Below are 18,126 nucleotides of genomic sequence, written 5' to 3' on the forward strand. Positions count from 1 at the left end.
CAAATTCCTTTTTAATAGCTTTTCTTTTTGCAGTTAAGTCCAGTTTTGTGTGTTTGGTTTACAATTAACCCGTAAAATACACTTACGTGACGCTTGTACAGCCCCTTGATGTGTCCTGCAATGATCAAATCGCCGCTTGACCGACTCCGAACCCCAACAGAAAGGTTTTGGCAAGTCGTTTGATATGGCGCTTCTGATTGGTCGCTGCAGGGTGAGATTATGAGATGGTAAATATTATTGGTCCATCGGACCTTGTGTTCTTTTTTTTCTCGCGATTGTTTCCCGTGTGGGTTAATGGCTCCTCCTGCTACAGACTGAGACGGAGCTGGCACCGAGCGGTGAAACGGGGGAAGCTGTGACACCGACGGAGGAAGGGAAAAAAAACGCGATTACACCCCAAATAGTAGCGGGTTTTTGATCGCAATTGTTTGGGTGTAACCGGGAATAACTGCTGTCCGGGTGGCTGTTTGGGTTGCGGGCTAAATTTGGTAGCGGGAGGTCGAGGATAGCAGTGTATTTTTTCCAACAACCAACTCCCCAGATGAACTCCGTCAGAGCCACCAACAGGAGACCCAGGCGAGTGTCGAGGCCGCGCCCGGTGCAGCCCGAGCGGAACAACGGGGACAGAGGTACGCTACTCCACGGTCAAGCTAAAGGTTTCACACGAAGTAATGTCAGGCGTAACAGCCTTTACATAACCCCTCCCTTTTAGCTAATGGTACGTTTAACGCTCCTACAGGCGTCGGATTCGGCAGGAAACACCGAGGCTTCTCGTTCTATGGCTCAGGCCAGGCCTCGCTTTGTTTGGCTTGAGTGATTGGGGCTAGCTAACGTCGCTAGCTAGCTCACCAGGTTAGATGGTGGTTGGGCGGGGGGGTGTCTTCGCTTAACGTAATGCGTATGTAGCTACAACATTAATAGCTCAGATTCAGGTAACCTCAGCGGGAGGCAAAGGGATCGACTCCAGTCGCTCACACCACAATCTCCGCGTCTGCTCGAGCGGTGCATTCCCAGCTGTCACTACAGTTTCTGAGGGTGTAAATCTGCGGCGTCTTTGGACTGCCATTTTTGGGGTGTAACGTTAACAAAAACATTAGCAGCGAATGAGGGCAAAGCTAACTAGCTGCCCCCCTCCCCTCCCCTGCAGCTTGAAGAGGCCACACAGATCAGCTGTGATAGATGATACGGTGGAAATTGGATAAATTCACCGAGTCCATTTTGTGCTCGTTGCGCTGCAGTTTGAAGCTAATGCAGGCAGCAGATTTTAGCACTATCCCTCTTCCTTACTCTCGGTGACTGCTAGCCGTGGTATGATTTGTTTACACGGCGGATTTACCAGCTACGCAGTTCAGTTTTTAGCCATTAGCCGCACGTCTGATCGACATCATAGGCGGCCCTTAATTTGACAGCACCATAAAAGATGTCTGATTCTGCACACACAGGACCGCCTTACAGACAAATGCACGCCGACTGATATCTGTTGGGAATAACTAAACATATAAGACTGGTAATGTGGCTGCAGCGGGTGCATCTGTCATTATCAATCACCAACCTTTGTCTGCCTTGCCAGCTATTACCCAGGCTGTTAGCCTGCGCAGTTGGCATACAGTATGGGATTTAAATGTGCACCACTGTGTCGATAATGATCTGGATAATAAAAGTGTTGCCATTTCTGGAAACATTATAGGTGTGAAAAATTGGTTTTAAAAAAAGAAAAAGATGAGACTTCATAAGAAAATGTTGATTTTTTATCTTTTTTTTTTAATGTAGTTTTTTTTTTTTTTAAATACATGACTCACCCTGCTTTATAAACCAGATTTGTTCACAGAGGTGCCTTTCTTGAAAGTGGTGTGTATATGTAGAATATGTTTCTGCTTTTCTACTTAGATGAGGAGGCGCCTGCAGCAGCTGCAGCTGAAATGGCTATTGAGGAGTCCGGTCCAGGTGCCCAGAACAGTCCCTACCAGCTTCGACGCAAGACCCTGCTTCCCAAGAGAACCGCCGCTGCCGCCACCGCCTCAGCCTGCCCTAGCAAGGGCCCAATGGAGGTTAGACAGAAGCACTTTTTGAGTAATTTACTGCAATGTTGTGTATGACTGTGAGTGGGAGAGAATGGCTGATTAGTTGTCCTCCACTAAAGGAGCAATAACTTTGTGACACAGCAGTAAATTTCCCGTTGATTGCTCAGTACTTTCTTGGCATTGAAGTTTATATCCTACTCATCACCTTTTACAGGGAGCTTCAACTTCATCAACAGAGGTCTTTGGCCATCGAGCCAAGCGGGCACGTGTGTCCGGTAAGAGCCACGACCTGCCAGGTGTGTGTTAAATGTCTGCAGCTGGGCAAGGACAGTGATTCATTTTTTTCCCCCAATCTATTAAATAGCATGACTTAATGTTCTTGTAGTGAAGTGATTCTCATAAATCTTACCTTTTGATTGTGTGTGTGTGTGTGTGTGTGTTTTCTGTATATTTTTAGCAGCACCAGCAGAGCAATATCTGCAGCAGAAGCTTCCAGATGAGGTCGTTTTGAAGATTTTCTCCTACTTACTGGAACAGGACCTTTGTCAGGCAGCTTGTGTCTGCAAACGATTCAGCCAGCTAGCAAACGATCCAATCTTATGGTCAGTGCATTGTTCCCATTTTGCATATTGTAGTCATTAAACAAAGAGACATCCAAGGTATGTTTTGAATGTGGTGTTTAATTATCTAGGAAGCGCCTGTACATGGAGGTGTTTGAGTACACACGTCCAATGATGCATCCTGAGCCAGGCAGGTTCTATCAAGTTAGCCCAGAAGAGCATGAACACCCAAACCCCTGGAAGGAGAGCTTCCAGCAGCTGGTGAGTTATTCATCATCATCACTGTGATCAGTAGTAGTATTAGTAGTGAATGTTGTCCTTCTTTGTTTTTCTTTCTACACATCAAAGTAAACACTGTAGAGTTTTGAACATTGTGTATGGGTTTGCAGTACAATTTTGCTACTTGTGTAGTTTAAAAAAAAAAAAGTGTCACTCTGTGGGAATAGTGCAGCTTCATGTTGCACACACAGCAAAACGAATTTAAGAATCGAATCAATATCTCTGAATTTTAGAAGTTTTATCATTTTTATATGGAGCTATAGAAGCGTAAATATCATTTGACTCATAACAATAATGAGCCTGTGACGAATGTTCCTTGCAAGCACAGAAATGGGTCAAAGGTAATTAATCAGATTTTTGTCATATGTACCTCTGCCCTGTGACTACTGAATGCCTTTTGTGCAGTGTCTTTACTTTTAAAGTCAAGTAAAATTGAGTAGTTAAAGGTTTTAATCTGGTGTCATTACTTTCTGGAAACAAGCTGGAGTGTCAGAATTTCAGAGAAGTGGTTGCCTAGTGCCTTTTATCAACAGGAAACTGGTCAAACTCAATGACGGATAGCTTTTTCGCTGCTTATACACGGCCTGTCAGAACTTCTGTGCAGTGAATTCTTACCTGTTGGAAGAAATGCCTGTCAAATGTATGATTTGGTTTTCAAGTCACATTGACTTTAGTTATTTTGCTTTTTATAGTTGCTAAGGTTTTTGCAGATGTCTTAGTCCTTGGAGTGAGCTGCTTGTTATAACATTAACCACTGCAGTATCTTGTTGTTGCATCTATTGCAAGTAACTCTTTGTTTTGACACTGCCTATGTTGTCATTCTCTTGTGGTTGGTTTTTTGGTTGCATGGGGTGTTCAGGTTAATTTTACTACATGATGATTTACAGAACAGGGATCAAGGAGGAGGAAAAAAAACATCCCCTCTCACTTTTCCTCGTTATTAATAAAATGATTATGCCTCTTACAATTAAACAAGGATTGCTAACCAAAGAGGTCAGGAAAACACTGAGTAGCGCCATTATTGTTTGACACCTAGAAAATTTATGATTTTTTGCTCTGCCGTTTGATGTTGAGGTCCAAGGATCAAGAGCAATATGTACTGACCTTGTTCTTATTCTGTGCTACAGTACAAAGGCGCACATGTAAAACCAGGCTTTGCTGAACATTTCTACAGTAACCCTGGCAGATACAAAGGCAGAGAGAATATGCTGGTAAGTTAAAACTGTAGATGGAGTGTACAGCACAAATATTTCTGAGTTGCACAGCTAATTTAAGGTTAGGTTCCAAACTGACCTGGAATGAATGAATTCTTTGTCTTTCTCCTGCAGTATTATGACACCATTGAGGATGCACTGGGTGGGGTACAAGAGGCCCATTTCGATGGTCTCATCTTTGTTCACTCTGGAATCTATACCGATGAGTGGATTTACATCGAATCCCCGATCACCATGATTGGTGCAGGTGAGCAAGTTGCCTTCACTGAAAGATAGTTAAAACATTATCTTGATGCCTCTGCTGCATGCACTCAGCATCTCTCTGCAGAAGATACACTTCAGTTGTGTACATTGTCTACATTGCTTGTGTAATTTTGCATTTGCAAGAGGAGGCAAAGGGTGAAAGAAGCACTTAGGATTTACAACATTTTTCATTTTTACACAGTACCTAATTTTTTTTTTTCGCTTCCTGAAAAAAAAAAATTAGACAATGGACTGATTTGAGTGATACTTTTGTGGGAAGATTTAGCCTGTTTCTTTTTTTTTTTATTATGTTGCTTGATGCATTTTTGTAGCAGTGTGCATTTCAAAGTGGTGTCAGTAAAAGTAAAGCAAGCCATCATTAGGCTGCTGTGAGGGGGAGAAAGAAGACTACAGAGCTCATTATACCCACTGCTGTCACCCTCTGAAACAGCATCTCACACCAAAAGTGACATTACATCCACTGGTGCGAGCCACTCTTTGGTGTTGTTTCGGCTGGTCGGGTTATCTTTCTATTTTTGTATCTGGGCTTAGCTGGCCAGTCGAAGACACGAATGTACTATCATGTCAGTTTTTTCCGCCATTTCAATATCGGCACAGAAACTCAGATTTTCAGATTATACAGGGAGAGATGTTGCAACAGCTTGAAAGGATGAGACTTTCTGAAGAAAAACCCTTCCCCAATCACTTTGGTTTTTATTTGGACTTCTTCTACTTGTATCCCAGCACTGATGGGGAGGTTTTGTCTGAGGGCTCAGTATAAATGGCGACAGGCTCTGGTGACATCACTGTTTGTACAACACGAGAAGGGGTGGTTTTTAGTTAAAAAGAAACAATGTACATCAATTAACATTAGCACTCAGATGCACCATGTGAAATGTGCCAGACTTTGCCTTATAGGTGCTTTTTTTTTCTATTTTTGTTTTTAAACCTGCAATTCCTAGCAGTTTCATTTCTATAGACTGAATTAAAAAAACAAACACATGCATCTTGTGCACTCATCATAGCCAGATGCATCTGAGTGATAACACAAAGAAACCATGTGACATTAAACAAAGATTAGAAAGCTCTCACATAAAGATGAAAGTACATTAGTCCAATTGCAAAGATATAGATGGCTAATAACTCATTTGGTTATCTGGTAACTGCTGACTTGTTGGGTTTTTTGTTTTGATTTGTTTTTTAATTACCTCCAAAGAAATAAGAATTACACTGCTGAACTCAGCAATACAACAGTCTCTGTCAGGTTTCAGAATTCATTATAGTAAAGAAACTGTGCTAGTGAAAGCTAAGTATGATGTCGTGGTCTCTGACAGCGGATGAGTCTCCGTGCATGTCTTGTTAGACCTCAGATACCACTGACCAGTATATTTTGCTACAAATACTCAAACATTATATTGTTATTAAAGAAATAGAGTGATTTGAATCGCATCCATCTGAGTTTTGGTTTTTGTTTCTTTTTTGGGGAGGGTGGGGTTGTATAGATGGGGAGTGTTTCTCACACATTACAGTTAAATATGGAGTTCCTGGTTCTCAGAACCCTTATGCAGTAATATTAGAAGGCAAAGCATACATTTTCATTGCTGTGCAAACAACACACAGCCTTGTCTATCCATAAAGCCAGAAGACACACATCACAGTCTGTTTTGTCCCATCTTATTTCTCTTCTCTTATCCTCAAACCTCCAACTGAGTGTAGCAGATGGTTGCCCTTCTCTGAAGCTGGTTCTGCTGGAGGTTTTTTTCTTGTTAAAAGGGAGTTTTCCCAACTAAAATGCCAGAGCAAAGTTTTGCCTTGTTACCTGTGTGAATACGGCTGCTTGGAGTGCTAGTCAGAGGAGTACAGCCGTTAACTCAAGCAAAAGTGAGATATTTTCAGAACCTATATGTGCTATGTTTTCACTCAATCTTCCCTAACCCATCTCTTTGTTTTCTTTTTATTTGTTCCGTTTCTATGGAAGAGTCGTTGAATCAAATCACTCTTTGAACCAAAATTTACTTGCCAAAAATTTGAGAAAGTATGGGGAAGGAAAGGAAATGCTAATGATCCAAAGCAAATTTCATTTTTTCTTTTAAACATTAAGAAGGCAATGTTACAGCACTGATCTGTGTGACTTCCTATAGAACCAGGTCACTGGTGTTTATTATGTTACTGCTGACAGAAATAGAAGAATGCATGCTGATGTGTGCAGAGTAGTATTTTCTGTTCACTCAGTGCTGTAAAACTGATAAGGTGAGCCAACAATACTGTGAAAGGAATCCGTGATCAGCGTAAAGCAAAGAAATGTAATGTTTTTAAATGTCAGTCAGTCACATGACCTCAGCTCAACTGAGCATGCTTTTCAGGGGGCAGGGATAGCTCAGTAGGTAGAGTGGTGGCCCCATAATCGGAAGGTCGGTGGTTCGAATCCACTGAACTGCTACCCTGAGGTACCCCTGAACAAGGCACCATCCCTACACACTGCTCCCGGATGCCCAATGGCACCCAATCACCGAGTGAATGGGTTAAATGCAGAGAGGAATTTCCCCATGGGGGTCTTTCTTTCTTCCCTCCCTGTTAATTAATTTCTTTCCTGTTCACCTGTTAATGACAGTGCTATCATTTAAAGGTGGCTGCAGGAAAGGAGTGGCAAAATATTTCAACATTTGGTGACGTTTGGTTTACAGACTTTAGGCAGCCATCGATTTCACTTCCAAGTATTAAAAATAATGCAACTATTTGTAGTAGTTAGAGTTGCTTTTGAGGCTGTGGGGAGAAAAACAAAATGTAATTGCTTAAATGAACTTCAAAATCTATGCTGCAACTGTAAAAGACTTCATTGCTGTGCATGAACTGGATCTGGCTGAATGAGGGTGTTAATCATTGTTCTATGCTTTCCCCTCAGCGCCTAATAAAGTAGCAGACAAGGTGATAATAGAGAACACAAGAGACTCAACGTTCGTCTTCATGGAGGGCTCAGAGGATGCGTATGTGGGATACATGACCATCAAGGTAACTGTATGTCTCAGCTTTTACACTTAAAGAGTGATTGGGTATCAAAGATTGTCCTTTAGTGCCATCACAATGCTCTGTTGTTAGGTTATGTAGTCTCTGTGTTTGAGAGTACAGCTTAGTCTCTGATCTGTTCATTCATACTTAAGGACAAAATTGCGTCCTTAATTGAAACTCATGGGAGTCTCTGTGGCTCAAATAGAACATGTACTTGAGCAAAAATCACATTGGTTTAATAACAAACAACATGGACCCTGTAATGATAATTATGAGGGCCTCACAGTCATCTACAGCTTGGTGAATGTGGAAAGAGATCATGAGAAATGCTTTACATTGTGGAAAGTTATGGCCTTGTGTGTGTGACTGATGTCTTTTCATTGATTAGCTGCTAATTAAAGGTGGGAGAGCAATATGATTTCCTGAGGCCCTCTCTACTTCTCTAGTTTCTATAACCCTGACTTATGCACCTGAGATAGTGGAAGTGTGTCATTTGAGGCACAGCATCTTTGTGTATTTGGTGATTTAGTATTAAAGGCTAAATTGGCTACAAGAAATTGTAAATCTTGAGAAAAATATGGCAGACATATTTTGTCCTTTCTGCGTTTAAAAAAAAAAAAAACGCAAGTATTGTATCATAACAGGATGTTTTAAGGTGCCTTGAAATATCCTGTTATGAGCTTCAAGTATTACTTGCACTAATTGCCTCCAGTAGGAGGAGTCCAGTGTGGATGTTGTGGGAGGACAGAAGCTCAATGTGTTGTCAGTAATCGTGGCTCGTTCTAAATTCTGCTGCTTTTCTCTCCTCAGTTTAATCCTGATGACAAGTCAGCGCAGCACCATAACGCCCACCACTGTCTGGAGATCACGGTGAACTGCAGCCCCAACATCGACCACTGCGTTATCCGCTCCACGTGTACAGGTATTTCACGCAATTATACCTCCTTGTTACAGGTTATAGGGGCGTACTCCTGACCCTGGACAACCTTGTGAAGCAGGACTCGGCGTGTGCCTTGTTGGCATGTGAATATTCAGCTTCACAAATGTGGTGTTTGCTGCAGGACTGAACTATTTTTACATGATGTTGTGGAACCTTTTGTTTTTGTGTATGTTCTGGTCTGAGCCAAGGTTTTCTTTGATTTGAAATCACAGCTGTATCCCTAATTTTTTTTTTTCTTAATTTTTTTTTTTTTTTTATTTCACTTAACTGATCAGTCTCCAGGTTAGCCTAGATTTAGCATTGGAGGGCTTGGAGATATAAGAGTAAAATTATCAGGCTTCTCAGAAATCTGTGAAAATGTTTTTCTTACTTGGTTCCAGTTTCTGTTGTACTTCTATTTCTCTAGTTGACTATTGGGGCAAATATTTGTGGGTTTCCAAAGGCACTACAGCTACTGTATTTGTGAGAGTAACATGATACTTCAGTCTGTGTTGATTGAATGCAAAGACTTTTTTTTTTTATTGCACAAACTGCAAGAAGCAGTCATGAATTTAACAGTAATACTACAGCATTTAAATCCTGGTTAAAATTGCATTTGTTCTATTTACTGGTTCATGGACACTAGTTGTGCATATGAACTCAATATGAAATGGTTCTGCATAGTTGTATTTTAGTTGCATGTGTTATTGCTGATCAGGGCACTGGTGTGCTGTAAACACTTGTGTAGTTCCAAAGATCAAGTCTTTTCCTGCATTTCTAATGAATAAAATTGAATTGATTACTGTCAGTCGATTATAAAACTGATCAGTCTTTAAAGATCATGTCACAATTCTCTTTCCCTCTTTTTGTGTTTAGTGGGTTCAGCTGTGTGTGTGAGTGGACAGGGAGCGTGTCCAACCATCAAACACTGCAACATCAGTGACTGTGAGAATGTAGGACTGTACATTACAGACCATGCACAGGTAAAACGAAAATAAATCTCCATGAATATACACACACACACGTACAAATGTTTGGCAAGATTATGCTTCTGATTTACACGTACTGTTTTTTTGTTACAGGGCATTTATGAAGACAATGAAATCAGTAACAATGCGCTAGCAGGAATTTGGGTGAAAAACCACGGTAATCCCATCATTAGACGTAACCACATCCATCACGGAAGAGATGTTGGGGTGTTCACTTTTGACCATGGCATGGTAACTACTGTAAATTGTTTTCTTACATTTTTCTGTGTAAACATCACAGATGAACTCACTTGTTGTCTTTTCTGGCTTTCAGGGCTACTTTGAGAACTGTAACATCCATAGAAATCGCATAGCAGGCTTTGAGGTGAAAGCTTACGCCAACCCCACAGTGGTCCGTTGTGAGATCCACCACGGCCAAACAGGAGGCATCTATGTCCACGAGAAGGGGCGGGGCCAGTTTATAGAGAACAAAATCTATGCGAATAATTTTGCCGGTGTGTGGATCACGTCCAACAGTGACCCAACGATACGGTAAGATAATAAACTGGGGAAAAAGGCAGTGAATCTGTTGAATTCAAGATTGTTTAATAGAATTTGATTTATTCATTTCAGGGGAAATGCTATATTCAATGGTAACCAAGGAGGGGTGTACATATTTGGAGATGGGCGGGGTTTGATAGAAAGTAACGACATCCACGGTAACGCCTTAGCAGGGATCCAGATTCGAACCAACAGCTGCCCCATTGTACGGCATAACAAGATCCATGATGGACAGCATGGAGGCATTTATGTGGTAGATGTGATATCTGGTTGATTGAGATTATTTCCCCAGTGTTTAAAATCCACACCCACAAGTTTGTAACAACCTGTTTTTGTTTTAGCATGAGAAAGGCCAAGGGGTGATTGAGGAGAACGAGGTCTATAGCAACACGCTTGCAGGAGTGTGGGTGACGACAGGCAGCACTCCCGTCCTCCGCAAGAACCGCATTCACAGTGGCAAACAGGTAAAAACAAGAGCTGACATTAATAATCTGATTCTCTCTCGGCTTATTTGTTTTAATATTAGCCAATATCAGCATGTAAAACAACAAACGTGTTAATTTAAATGTTAGCAGTGCATTTAATATTAAAACCCTGCATTGTAAAAGCTCAACTAAAGTGGATCTTGTTTAAGCTTGCAGCATCTGAGTATTTGTCAGTCTGTACATTTCATTTTTGTATTAAACTGTTCAGGGAAAAGTCGTTGACATTTTCTGCTTTCCTACCAATCTGTATACGTCCAAAGCAAAGATGCCTTATCCTTCTCAATTGAGAATATAAAAATTTGTTTGTAAACATGTAAAACAAAGAAAGGCATCACAACGGAGAAGATAAAACAACGTATTTTTGTTCTTTGTTTTATTATCAATGATTTGATGGATGATATTTTGAAGAAATTCTTTTTAGGAGTTTTGTGTGAACACGAATATTCTTGTTAAGGGGCTTATTTATGGAAACTGAGACTAGATGGTGATTATCATTAACTTCTAGGCCTTGTACTATGAATCAAGTTCAGCTTACCCAGGATATCTTTTCTTTAATTGCCCTCTCTTAGCTTGATTGCTGATGTTAGGGTAAGTGGGCACACAGAGGTGGTTATTGCTAGATAAGTCAACTCAGTTTCCCAAATTTAGTCCCAAGCATGTTAAATGGAAGGGGTGCCACTGTTACCATCTGACCAATCACAGGCATGAAAAGGTGTACAGGCAGCAGAGGAGATAATTTTATAAAAGAACCAACCATAAAGGTATGAGTGAGGGAAAAATCTGACGAAGCTGTAGCTTTATCAGTATCAAAGCTCGGTCATTATGACATGGGAGGATTTGATGGAATATAATTGATGTGCATAGTTTTAGTTTTTATTCTTTCAGTCCTAATCTCAAACATGACCTCTGCTAGGAAGGGAACTGCCTTCGTATTACAGAAAAGTAAAGTTTAACCCTAAAGCTACCGGGATAAGGCCACTGCTCCTTAGTTTCTAGGGTGTTTGTGTTTCACCTTTGTTTTCAAATGACTGCAGTGTTGTTGCCAGTAATCCGAAACTACACTTTTTGATGTGTTCTGCTCCTGTTTCCAATTTATAATCTAGTTAATTTTTACCTGTAACTATTCTTTTTTTATTTTTTATTTATTTCATCCTTTTACTTCAGGTTGGTGTATATTTCTACGACAACGGGCACGGTGTGTTGGAAGATAACGACATCTACAATCACATGTACTCTGGTGTCCAAATACGGTAAAGCATATTCCCTTTTATCTTCTTTTTTTTTTTTAAATAATTATTTTTATTTGACTTTGAGAGTGAAAAGTTTTCTAATCAGGAGCAGAAATACTCATTAATACTTATCTTTGACCAACATTATAACAACATTTCCCAATAAAGGAGCAATGTTTAACCAAACATATCTATATGAAGCCGAAAAATGTATTTGAGGCATTAAGATTCAACTTCACTGCAGTGGGTGTTGCATAGTATTCTTAGTACTAAGTACTTTTGCATTCAAATATACAGTAACACCACATTTTTGTTACATTTGTGAAATTGTAGATGGAGGTTCCAGTGTAATTTTGGCAGGTTAAGACATTTTTGGTGAAAGGGAGCAAATCTGTCTCACTGTTAAATTTGTTACTTAAAACGGAAGTTACATAGCTCATACTAGGGAGGGATAACTAGGCATTAATGTTTATATCCGTACACTCCACTGCATTGATATGGTAAATGAATTACAATCATTATTACATCTTTAAAGGACGGGGAGCAACCCAAAGATCAGGCGCAACAAAATCTGGGGAGGCCAGAATGGAGGGATTTTAGTCTACAACTCAGGTCTGGATGTCACTCATTCATTACACTGGGTCTGCCAAATAATGTGCAAATACTTTTTACTCTAATCGTGCTGTTAAATTCAACAGGTCTGGGCTTCATTGAGGACAACGAGATCTTTGATAATGCCATGGCAGGAGTGTGGATCAAGACAGACAGCAACCCCACACTGAGAAGAAATAAGATCCACGATGGCAGAGATGGAGGCATCTGCATCTTTAACGGAGGCAGAGGTAACACAGCATGATGCGGGTGGCCATGGGGAGCTTCTGACATGTTTTTTTTTTTTTTTTTCAGTTTTCTTATGTAGCTGCTATTTATGTTTGATGAACAAACCATCGCCTCTGTTACTATGTGATTCATTTATTTATTTATTTTTGCTCGTGTGTATATTTAGCTTATTGTGAAATCTAACCTTCTTTAGGTCTGCTGGAAGAAAACGACATCTTCAGGAACGCTCAGGCTGGTGTGTTGATCAGCACAAACAGTCATCCAGTACTACGCAAGAACCGCATTTTTGATGGCTTCGCAGCAGGTTAGATTTATGGGCGCAGATATCCTCTTTATTTGTACCCTTCCTTTACTCATGGCCGATTTCTCATTTCCAGGTATTGAAATCACCAACCATGCCACCGCGACACTGGAGGGCAACCAGATTTTCAACAATCGCTTTGGAGGCCTCTTTCTGGCCTCAGGGGTCAACGTCACCATGAAAGGTAACGTGCTGCTATATGTGCATTAAAGAGTAGCTCAGTCGGGTCATGACCTGGTCAGTAACCTGCCTTTCCTCCTCCAGATAATAAAATTCTGAATAATCAGGATGCTATTGAGAAGGCGGTAAGCAGAGGACAGTGTCTCTATAAGATTTCCAGCTATACCAGTTACCCCATGCACGACTTCTACAGGTAAAGCTCGTCAGAGAAACGCCAGTATGTTTTCTGTCATGTATATACACAAACCCATACAATGAGGATGCCCAAATAATGGGACCCAACAACTTATGCATCCTTAACTTAAGGCTTAAGAACCATCCACACACAAAACAACTGACTCCAAGAAAATGGCTTTGTAGCTGATGGCTGAATGCTAGTTGACATTCCAGACCCTGGTTACTTGGGCAACCCTCTAATGTGTAATACTCTGCGGAGGTTTTGAGCTGCTTCTCATTTATTTTTCTTCCAAGTAGCCAAGCTTTCTGTTAATGTTTACCTTATGTGTACTTGTCCATCTACTGTCTTTTTTGCTAAGACACTTAACGCTGACTTATGACTCATTCAATCATAAAAGGGCACTTAGCTAAAGGGATGAGCCAGTGTTCTCTAAATGTAACAGATAAGTTGGCAAAGAACCTCTTAAATTATATTTTATTCACAAAAATACATTTGTCCACCTTTCTTAGCTCTGTCAATGCTTTAATAAATCACTGCACCCATTTTCATAACAGAAATAAGGAGTGGCTCAAGGCTTTTGGACAGTACTGTTTGGCATCCTGTCATGCCCATTTGAAGGCACTTTGTAATTTCATGCTCTCTGGTCGCTGATGGTCTTTGCCTGTGTGGATACCTTTAATTCCTCCTCAGACCTTTCATTGACCCTCTCACTACCCTCCTTGTCATTTTCTGTAGTTACTGAAATGCACAAAATTTAACTCGGCACATTTGCGAGTAATCTACTAAGCCAAAATCTTAGGCTTTAGAAAGAACTACTCCATTTTTTTCTACTCTTGGATCTTTATGATGCAAATAAAGTGTCATTAATATGAGGCATAGAGATTTAGCTGTGAGCACACTAGCCCTGTGGTAGGGACAGCCAATTAGAAGAAAGTTGTAAAGTGCCTTGTTTTAAGCAGAGAGAGGGATTACTTTGAACATGTAAATCATGCAAAGAATAAATGAGTATAATAGGCCTTCTTTATTTAGAGCTGAAATGATTGGGCAGTTGATTAAAAGCTGATTAGTTTGACTATAGACGGCTTCCTCCCGAGCTGCTGTTCTAGTCCCCAGATTTCTCTTTAAAGTGTGCTCCTGTATTTGACTGATGTTTGCTGATTTTGTTACTGACTTATTTTTATGCCTGGTGCAAAGATTGAATTGTACAGTGAAACTGAGGCAGAAATGATCCTCCAGCTGTGAGGATTGTCTTGAATTTAAAGATCAAATGGTTGAGCTAGAAATTTATAATAAGCAGGTCGCTAAACAACAACAATAATAATAATTAGTGCAGGGGTTTTAGATTACTTTATTTGACCTTACTGTTATGAAAATTAATCTGATTTGAGATTTTCCCCTTTGTCTCTCCAGATGTCACACCTGTAATACGACAGATAGGAATGCCATCTGTGTTAACTGTATCAAAAAATGCCACCAAGGACATGATGTAGAGTTTATACGGCACGATCGGTGAGGATTTAGTTTTTTCTTTTTTCACTGTTTTAATATTTAATAACTTTTATTAAATATTGACAAAAATGCATCTCAGTTTCAAGCAAAGCGAGTAGTTCTTGTACCTGAATGTCTCTGAGGTTTATGCTTAAATCCCTGCTTGTCTGTTGTCTTCAGGTTTTTCTGTGACTGTGGAGCGGGGACGTTGTCCAACCCGTGCACGCTGGCGGGAGAGCCCACACACGACACGGACACTCTGTATGACTCGGCGCCGCCCATCGAGTCCAACACGCTGCAACATAACTGAAAGCCTCTGGTGGAGTTATTTTCTCCCATAAGCGTACAGACACATGACATTACACACGGCCATACACACATAAACGCACACAGTTACACACACGCATCCACTCGCAGCCATAAGGACCCAGAGAGACTCTGATTGCGGCGCTCTCGGACGGGATCGAGGTAAAAGAGGCTGCAGAGGAAGCGGCTTCCTGCTGCCTGCAGCTCGTATGCCTGCAGTGGAGGCAGACTTCACTAGAGGGAGCCGTGGAGCTGAGGGAAGACTCGGAAAGGCCACAAGAGATTCCTTATTGGAGCGCTTCTTATTGCAGTCTATAAACAAACGCGGGAGGAAGAGAAAAGTTATGCAGAGAGGTTCGAGTATTGACGATCTCACAGTTCTTTAACCTCAGCTCCTACCCCTCTTCACCAACACCATCATCATCATCACCATCGTCGTCATCATAAGAACTGCTGTCAAAGACTTCCTGCTTCCTCGTAGCTGCCATCTCTATTGGCTGCCCAGGCAGTTGTACCTAGGCAACGGATGGGTGGATGTTGCTCTGTTGTGTGTGTGGGTAAAAGCAAGATGGTGTGTGTGCGCGCGTGTGATGGAGCACTTAAGCTTTTCTTTTTTTCTGTTTTTTGTTTTGTTTGTTTTTTTTAATATATGTTCAGATCAGTGGATTTTATTTCAATGCTTTCTCATGTAGTTTTGTATTTTTGAGCAAAAAGCTGACTGTATTTGAATGTCTTTTATTTTATTATATATTATTATAATTATTATTTCTTTGGTTAGCGTCCCCTCTCCTGCCCAAACAGCCTGTCAGGCTGCAGAAACTCAGACGTTCCAGTTGTGAAGTTCTTTCTGTGAAAGAGAAACTCGTTTAAACACTAAAAAAAAAAAAAAAAAAGGAAAAAAAGAAAACCCTCTAGTATATTAGACTCAATGGCATGTGGAGCAGCTCCACAGTTGTACAAAAAGTACGAGTGTAAATGTGTGTCGTGTACAGTGAAAGTTGTGTGTGCGTGATTATATGTTTATAAATTGATGCAGTCAGTGTTTTTTGTGGAGAGGGTTTCAATAGGAGGTGTCAAGACTCCTCTAAAACTGGAACTAAAGAGACAATCTGCAGTCACGTCCCACCCCACCCCCCCCCCCCAAAAAAATATCCTCCCCTGTCTCACCCCCAGCCCTGTGTATCGTGGTGACTGTGGCTCCTCATGCAGCCTGAATCGTATGCATGTACCATAACATCTAGACTTAATATATTGTGAAGTATTCAATAACCATTATGTAGATGCTAGTTGGAATCCAAAAAGGGTATACTTTCTTAGAAAGACAAAAAAAGAAAACAGGAAACTGGCCATTTCTAAGAAAATAAAACTTTATTAGATCAGAGGTGTCTGTCTTTAAATTCACTTGCAATAAATGTCCGTTTTTATAAAAACAAAATGCAACTTGAGAACCCGAGGAGATGTGTTATGATGGTGAAAAACTGCCCTGATATAATTTGACTGCTCGCAGCCGCTCAGAGTCTTCTGTTGCCTGTCAGGGGTTTTGGATTGTCATGGAGCAACGGCGTCAATCATCAGAACTGGCTGCTGATATTTCAGATTGCTGTTTGCTATGTCTAATTCATGTAAATGGAAGATTTATGGCTGGATTGTTTCCAGTGGCCGTTTGGAGACGTGTTGAACTTGCCTACAATGACTGATGGACTTAATATTGCAGCTGTACACAGATCAAAGCCAGAAGGAAGAAAGAGACGAGCTTTGCTGAACGCCTGAATCAGGTTTTCTCTAAAAGCTGCGTGCGTTCAAAGATTGAGGATTGCGGTTCAAAAGTGTGATATAGTCAGTTTCACCGTTTCAGGTAGGCTTGCAACTAACAATTTTGCTATCGAAATTATAGCTACATTAATCATTTGGTGTACAAAACGCACAACAAAAGAGCTGTGGGTTCCCTCTGGGCTGAGGTGGTACTTGTTCTATGATGCTTTTGCATTGTGGGCGCATTGGTATTCACGTTACGAGATTAAGATATTTAAAGAATTTGGGGTTTCTGACAATTTAACAGCATTTTCAGCCTTTACTATAAATGTAATTGGAGCAGAGAAGGATTACTTACTTTAGCATACAAGCCTCCAAATTTAATGAGCATGACTGAATTCTGGTGAAATATATAAGATGATAAACATCTAGCAGAACATTTCAAAGGAGACTCACTGTGGCCGCATGAGAAAGATGATAAAAATACATATGAGTAATATTCAGTTCTGGCTTTACTTATGTATTACTCCTTTTCTACTGACACATCAGCGATGGAGATAAAGTCCTTTTTCACGAGGTGGCACCACAGCAGGTAGTTCCACATGTTTAATTTGTTAGATTTTTTTGCACCAGATTCACTTCCTATCACAACCCCAAAGGGATCCTCCTGGGATCAAACCAGGGAGCTGTCACTTGTTTGGAAAACGTGCAAACCACTAGACTGTAACCGGAAGGTCGCCGGTTCGATCCCCGGGCTCTCTGTCCTGGTCGTTGTGTCCTTGGGCAAGACACTTTACCCTACCGCCTACTGGTGTTGGCCAGAGGGGCCGATGGCGCGATATGGCAGCCTCGCTTCTGTCAGTCTGCCCCAGGGCAGCTGTGGCTACAACCGTAGCTTGCCTCCACCAGTGTGTGAATGTGAGAGTGAATGAATAGTGGCATTGTAAAGCGCTTTGGGTGCCTTGAAAAGCGCTATATAAATCCAATCCATTATTATTATTATTATTATTCATTATCCATACTGCATCGAGTGATCAGAGCTCTTTAAGCAATTAGTCTCAATTATATACAGTATTACCCGAGCTGAGCCATCTAACCTCCTGACCAACAGTAGACACACAAGTTACTGGTGTCACGGATCTGCATTAACCTCCTAAAACCCGAACTCTTCCACGGCATGCATTTTTATTTCTCTTTGATATTTGGGCATATTGGGACCCGATGAATGTAAAAACAAATAATTACCAGATTTTTTTTATTTTTGTTTCTAAGAAAAATGAGAGCCACACATGAGAATATTCGTTTAAAATTTCGATAGAACAGCAGCAGTATAATGTCCTCGTAAGTGGATATCAGGCGCTTGTAGAGTAAAATTACGTATTGGTCTAAATCAGGGGTGCCCAATCCCGGTCCTCGAGAGCTACTATCCTGCAGCTTTTAGATGCATCCCTACTCCAACACAGCTGAATCAAATGGTTTGATCTCTTCAGCATGCCATCATGTTTGGCAAAGGCCTGATAACAAGCCATTCATTTGATTCAGGTGTGTGGGAACAAGGATGCATCTAAAAGCTGCAGGACGGTAGCTCTCGAGGAC

The 18,126-nt window shown here is 40.9% G+C and overlaps 1 protein-coding gene across 4 annotated transcripts; it reads left to right on the forward strand.

Annotated features, from left to right (window-relative positions):
* Positions 1-296: 296 nt before the first annotated feature.
* fbxo11b (F-box protein 11b) lies at positions 297-15,912 on the forward strand. Of its 4 annotated transcripts, none has more exons than XM_085361494.1 (22): positions 297-629; positions 1,888-2,048; positions 2,236-2,317; positions 2,479-2,623; positions 2,713-2,842; positions 3,988-4,071; positions 4,189-4,321; positions 7,220-7,326; positions 8,134-8,245; positions 9,119-9,225; positions 9,325-9,462; positions 9,545-9,762; positions 9,844-10,024; positions 10,113-10,235; positions 11,421-11,506; positions 12,021-12,097; positions 12,184-12,327; positions 12,519-12,629; positions 12,703-12,810; positions 12,891-12,999; positions 14,395-14,493; positions 14,653-15,912. In XM_085361494.1, exons 1-22 carry the CDS (start codon positions 542-544, stop codon positions 14,780-14,782), a joined length of 2,673 nt encoding a protein of 890 aa, XP_085217620.1. In that variant the 5' UTR covers positions 297-541; the 3' UTR covers positions 14,783-15,912. The 4 variants fall into 4 exon arrangements, with proteins under 4 accessions (XP_085217620.1, XP_085217621.1, XP_085217622.1 ...); XM_085361495.1 differs by having other exon boundaries at positions 2,482-2,623; XM_085361496.1 differs by having other exon boundaries at positions 2,236-2,296.
* The last annotated feature ends 2,214 nt before the right edge of the window (positions 15,913-18,126 follow it).

This window comes from Diplotaxodon limnothrissa, linkage group LG8 (assembly GCF_057381915.1).
Source record: "Diplotaxodon limnothrissa isolate DT_005_m linkage group LG8, D_limnothrissa_male_GT1.1, whole genome shotgun sequence".
NCBI classification, from domain to species: Eukaryota; Metazoa; Chordata; class Actinopteri; order Cichliformes; family Cichlidae; genus Diplotaxodon; species Diplotaxodon limnothrissa.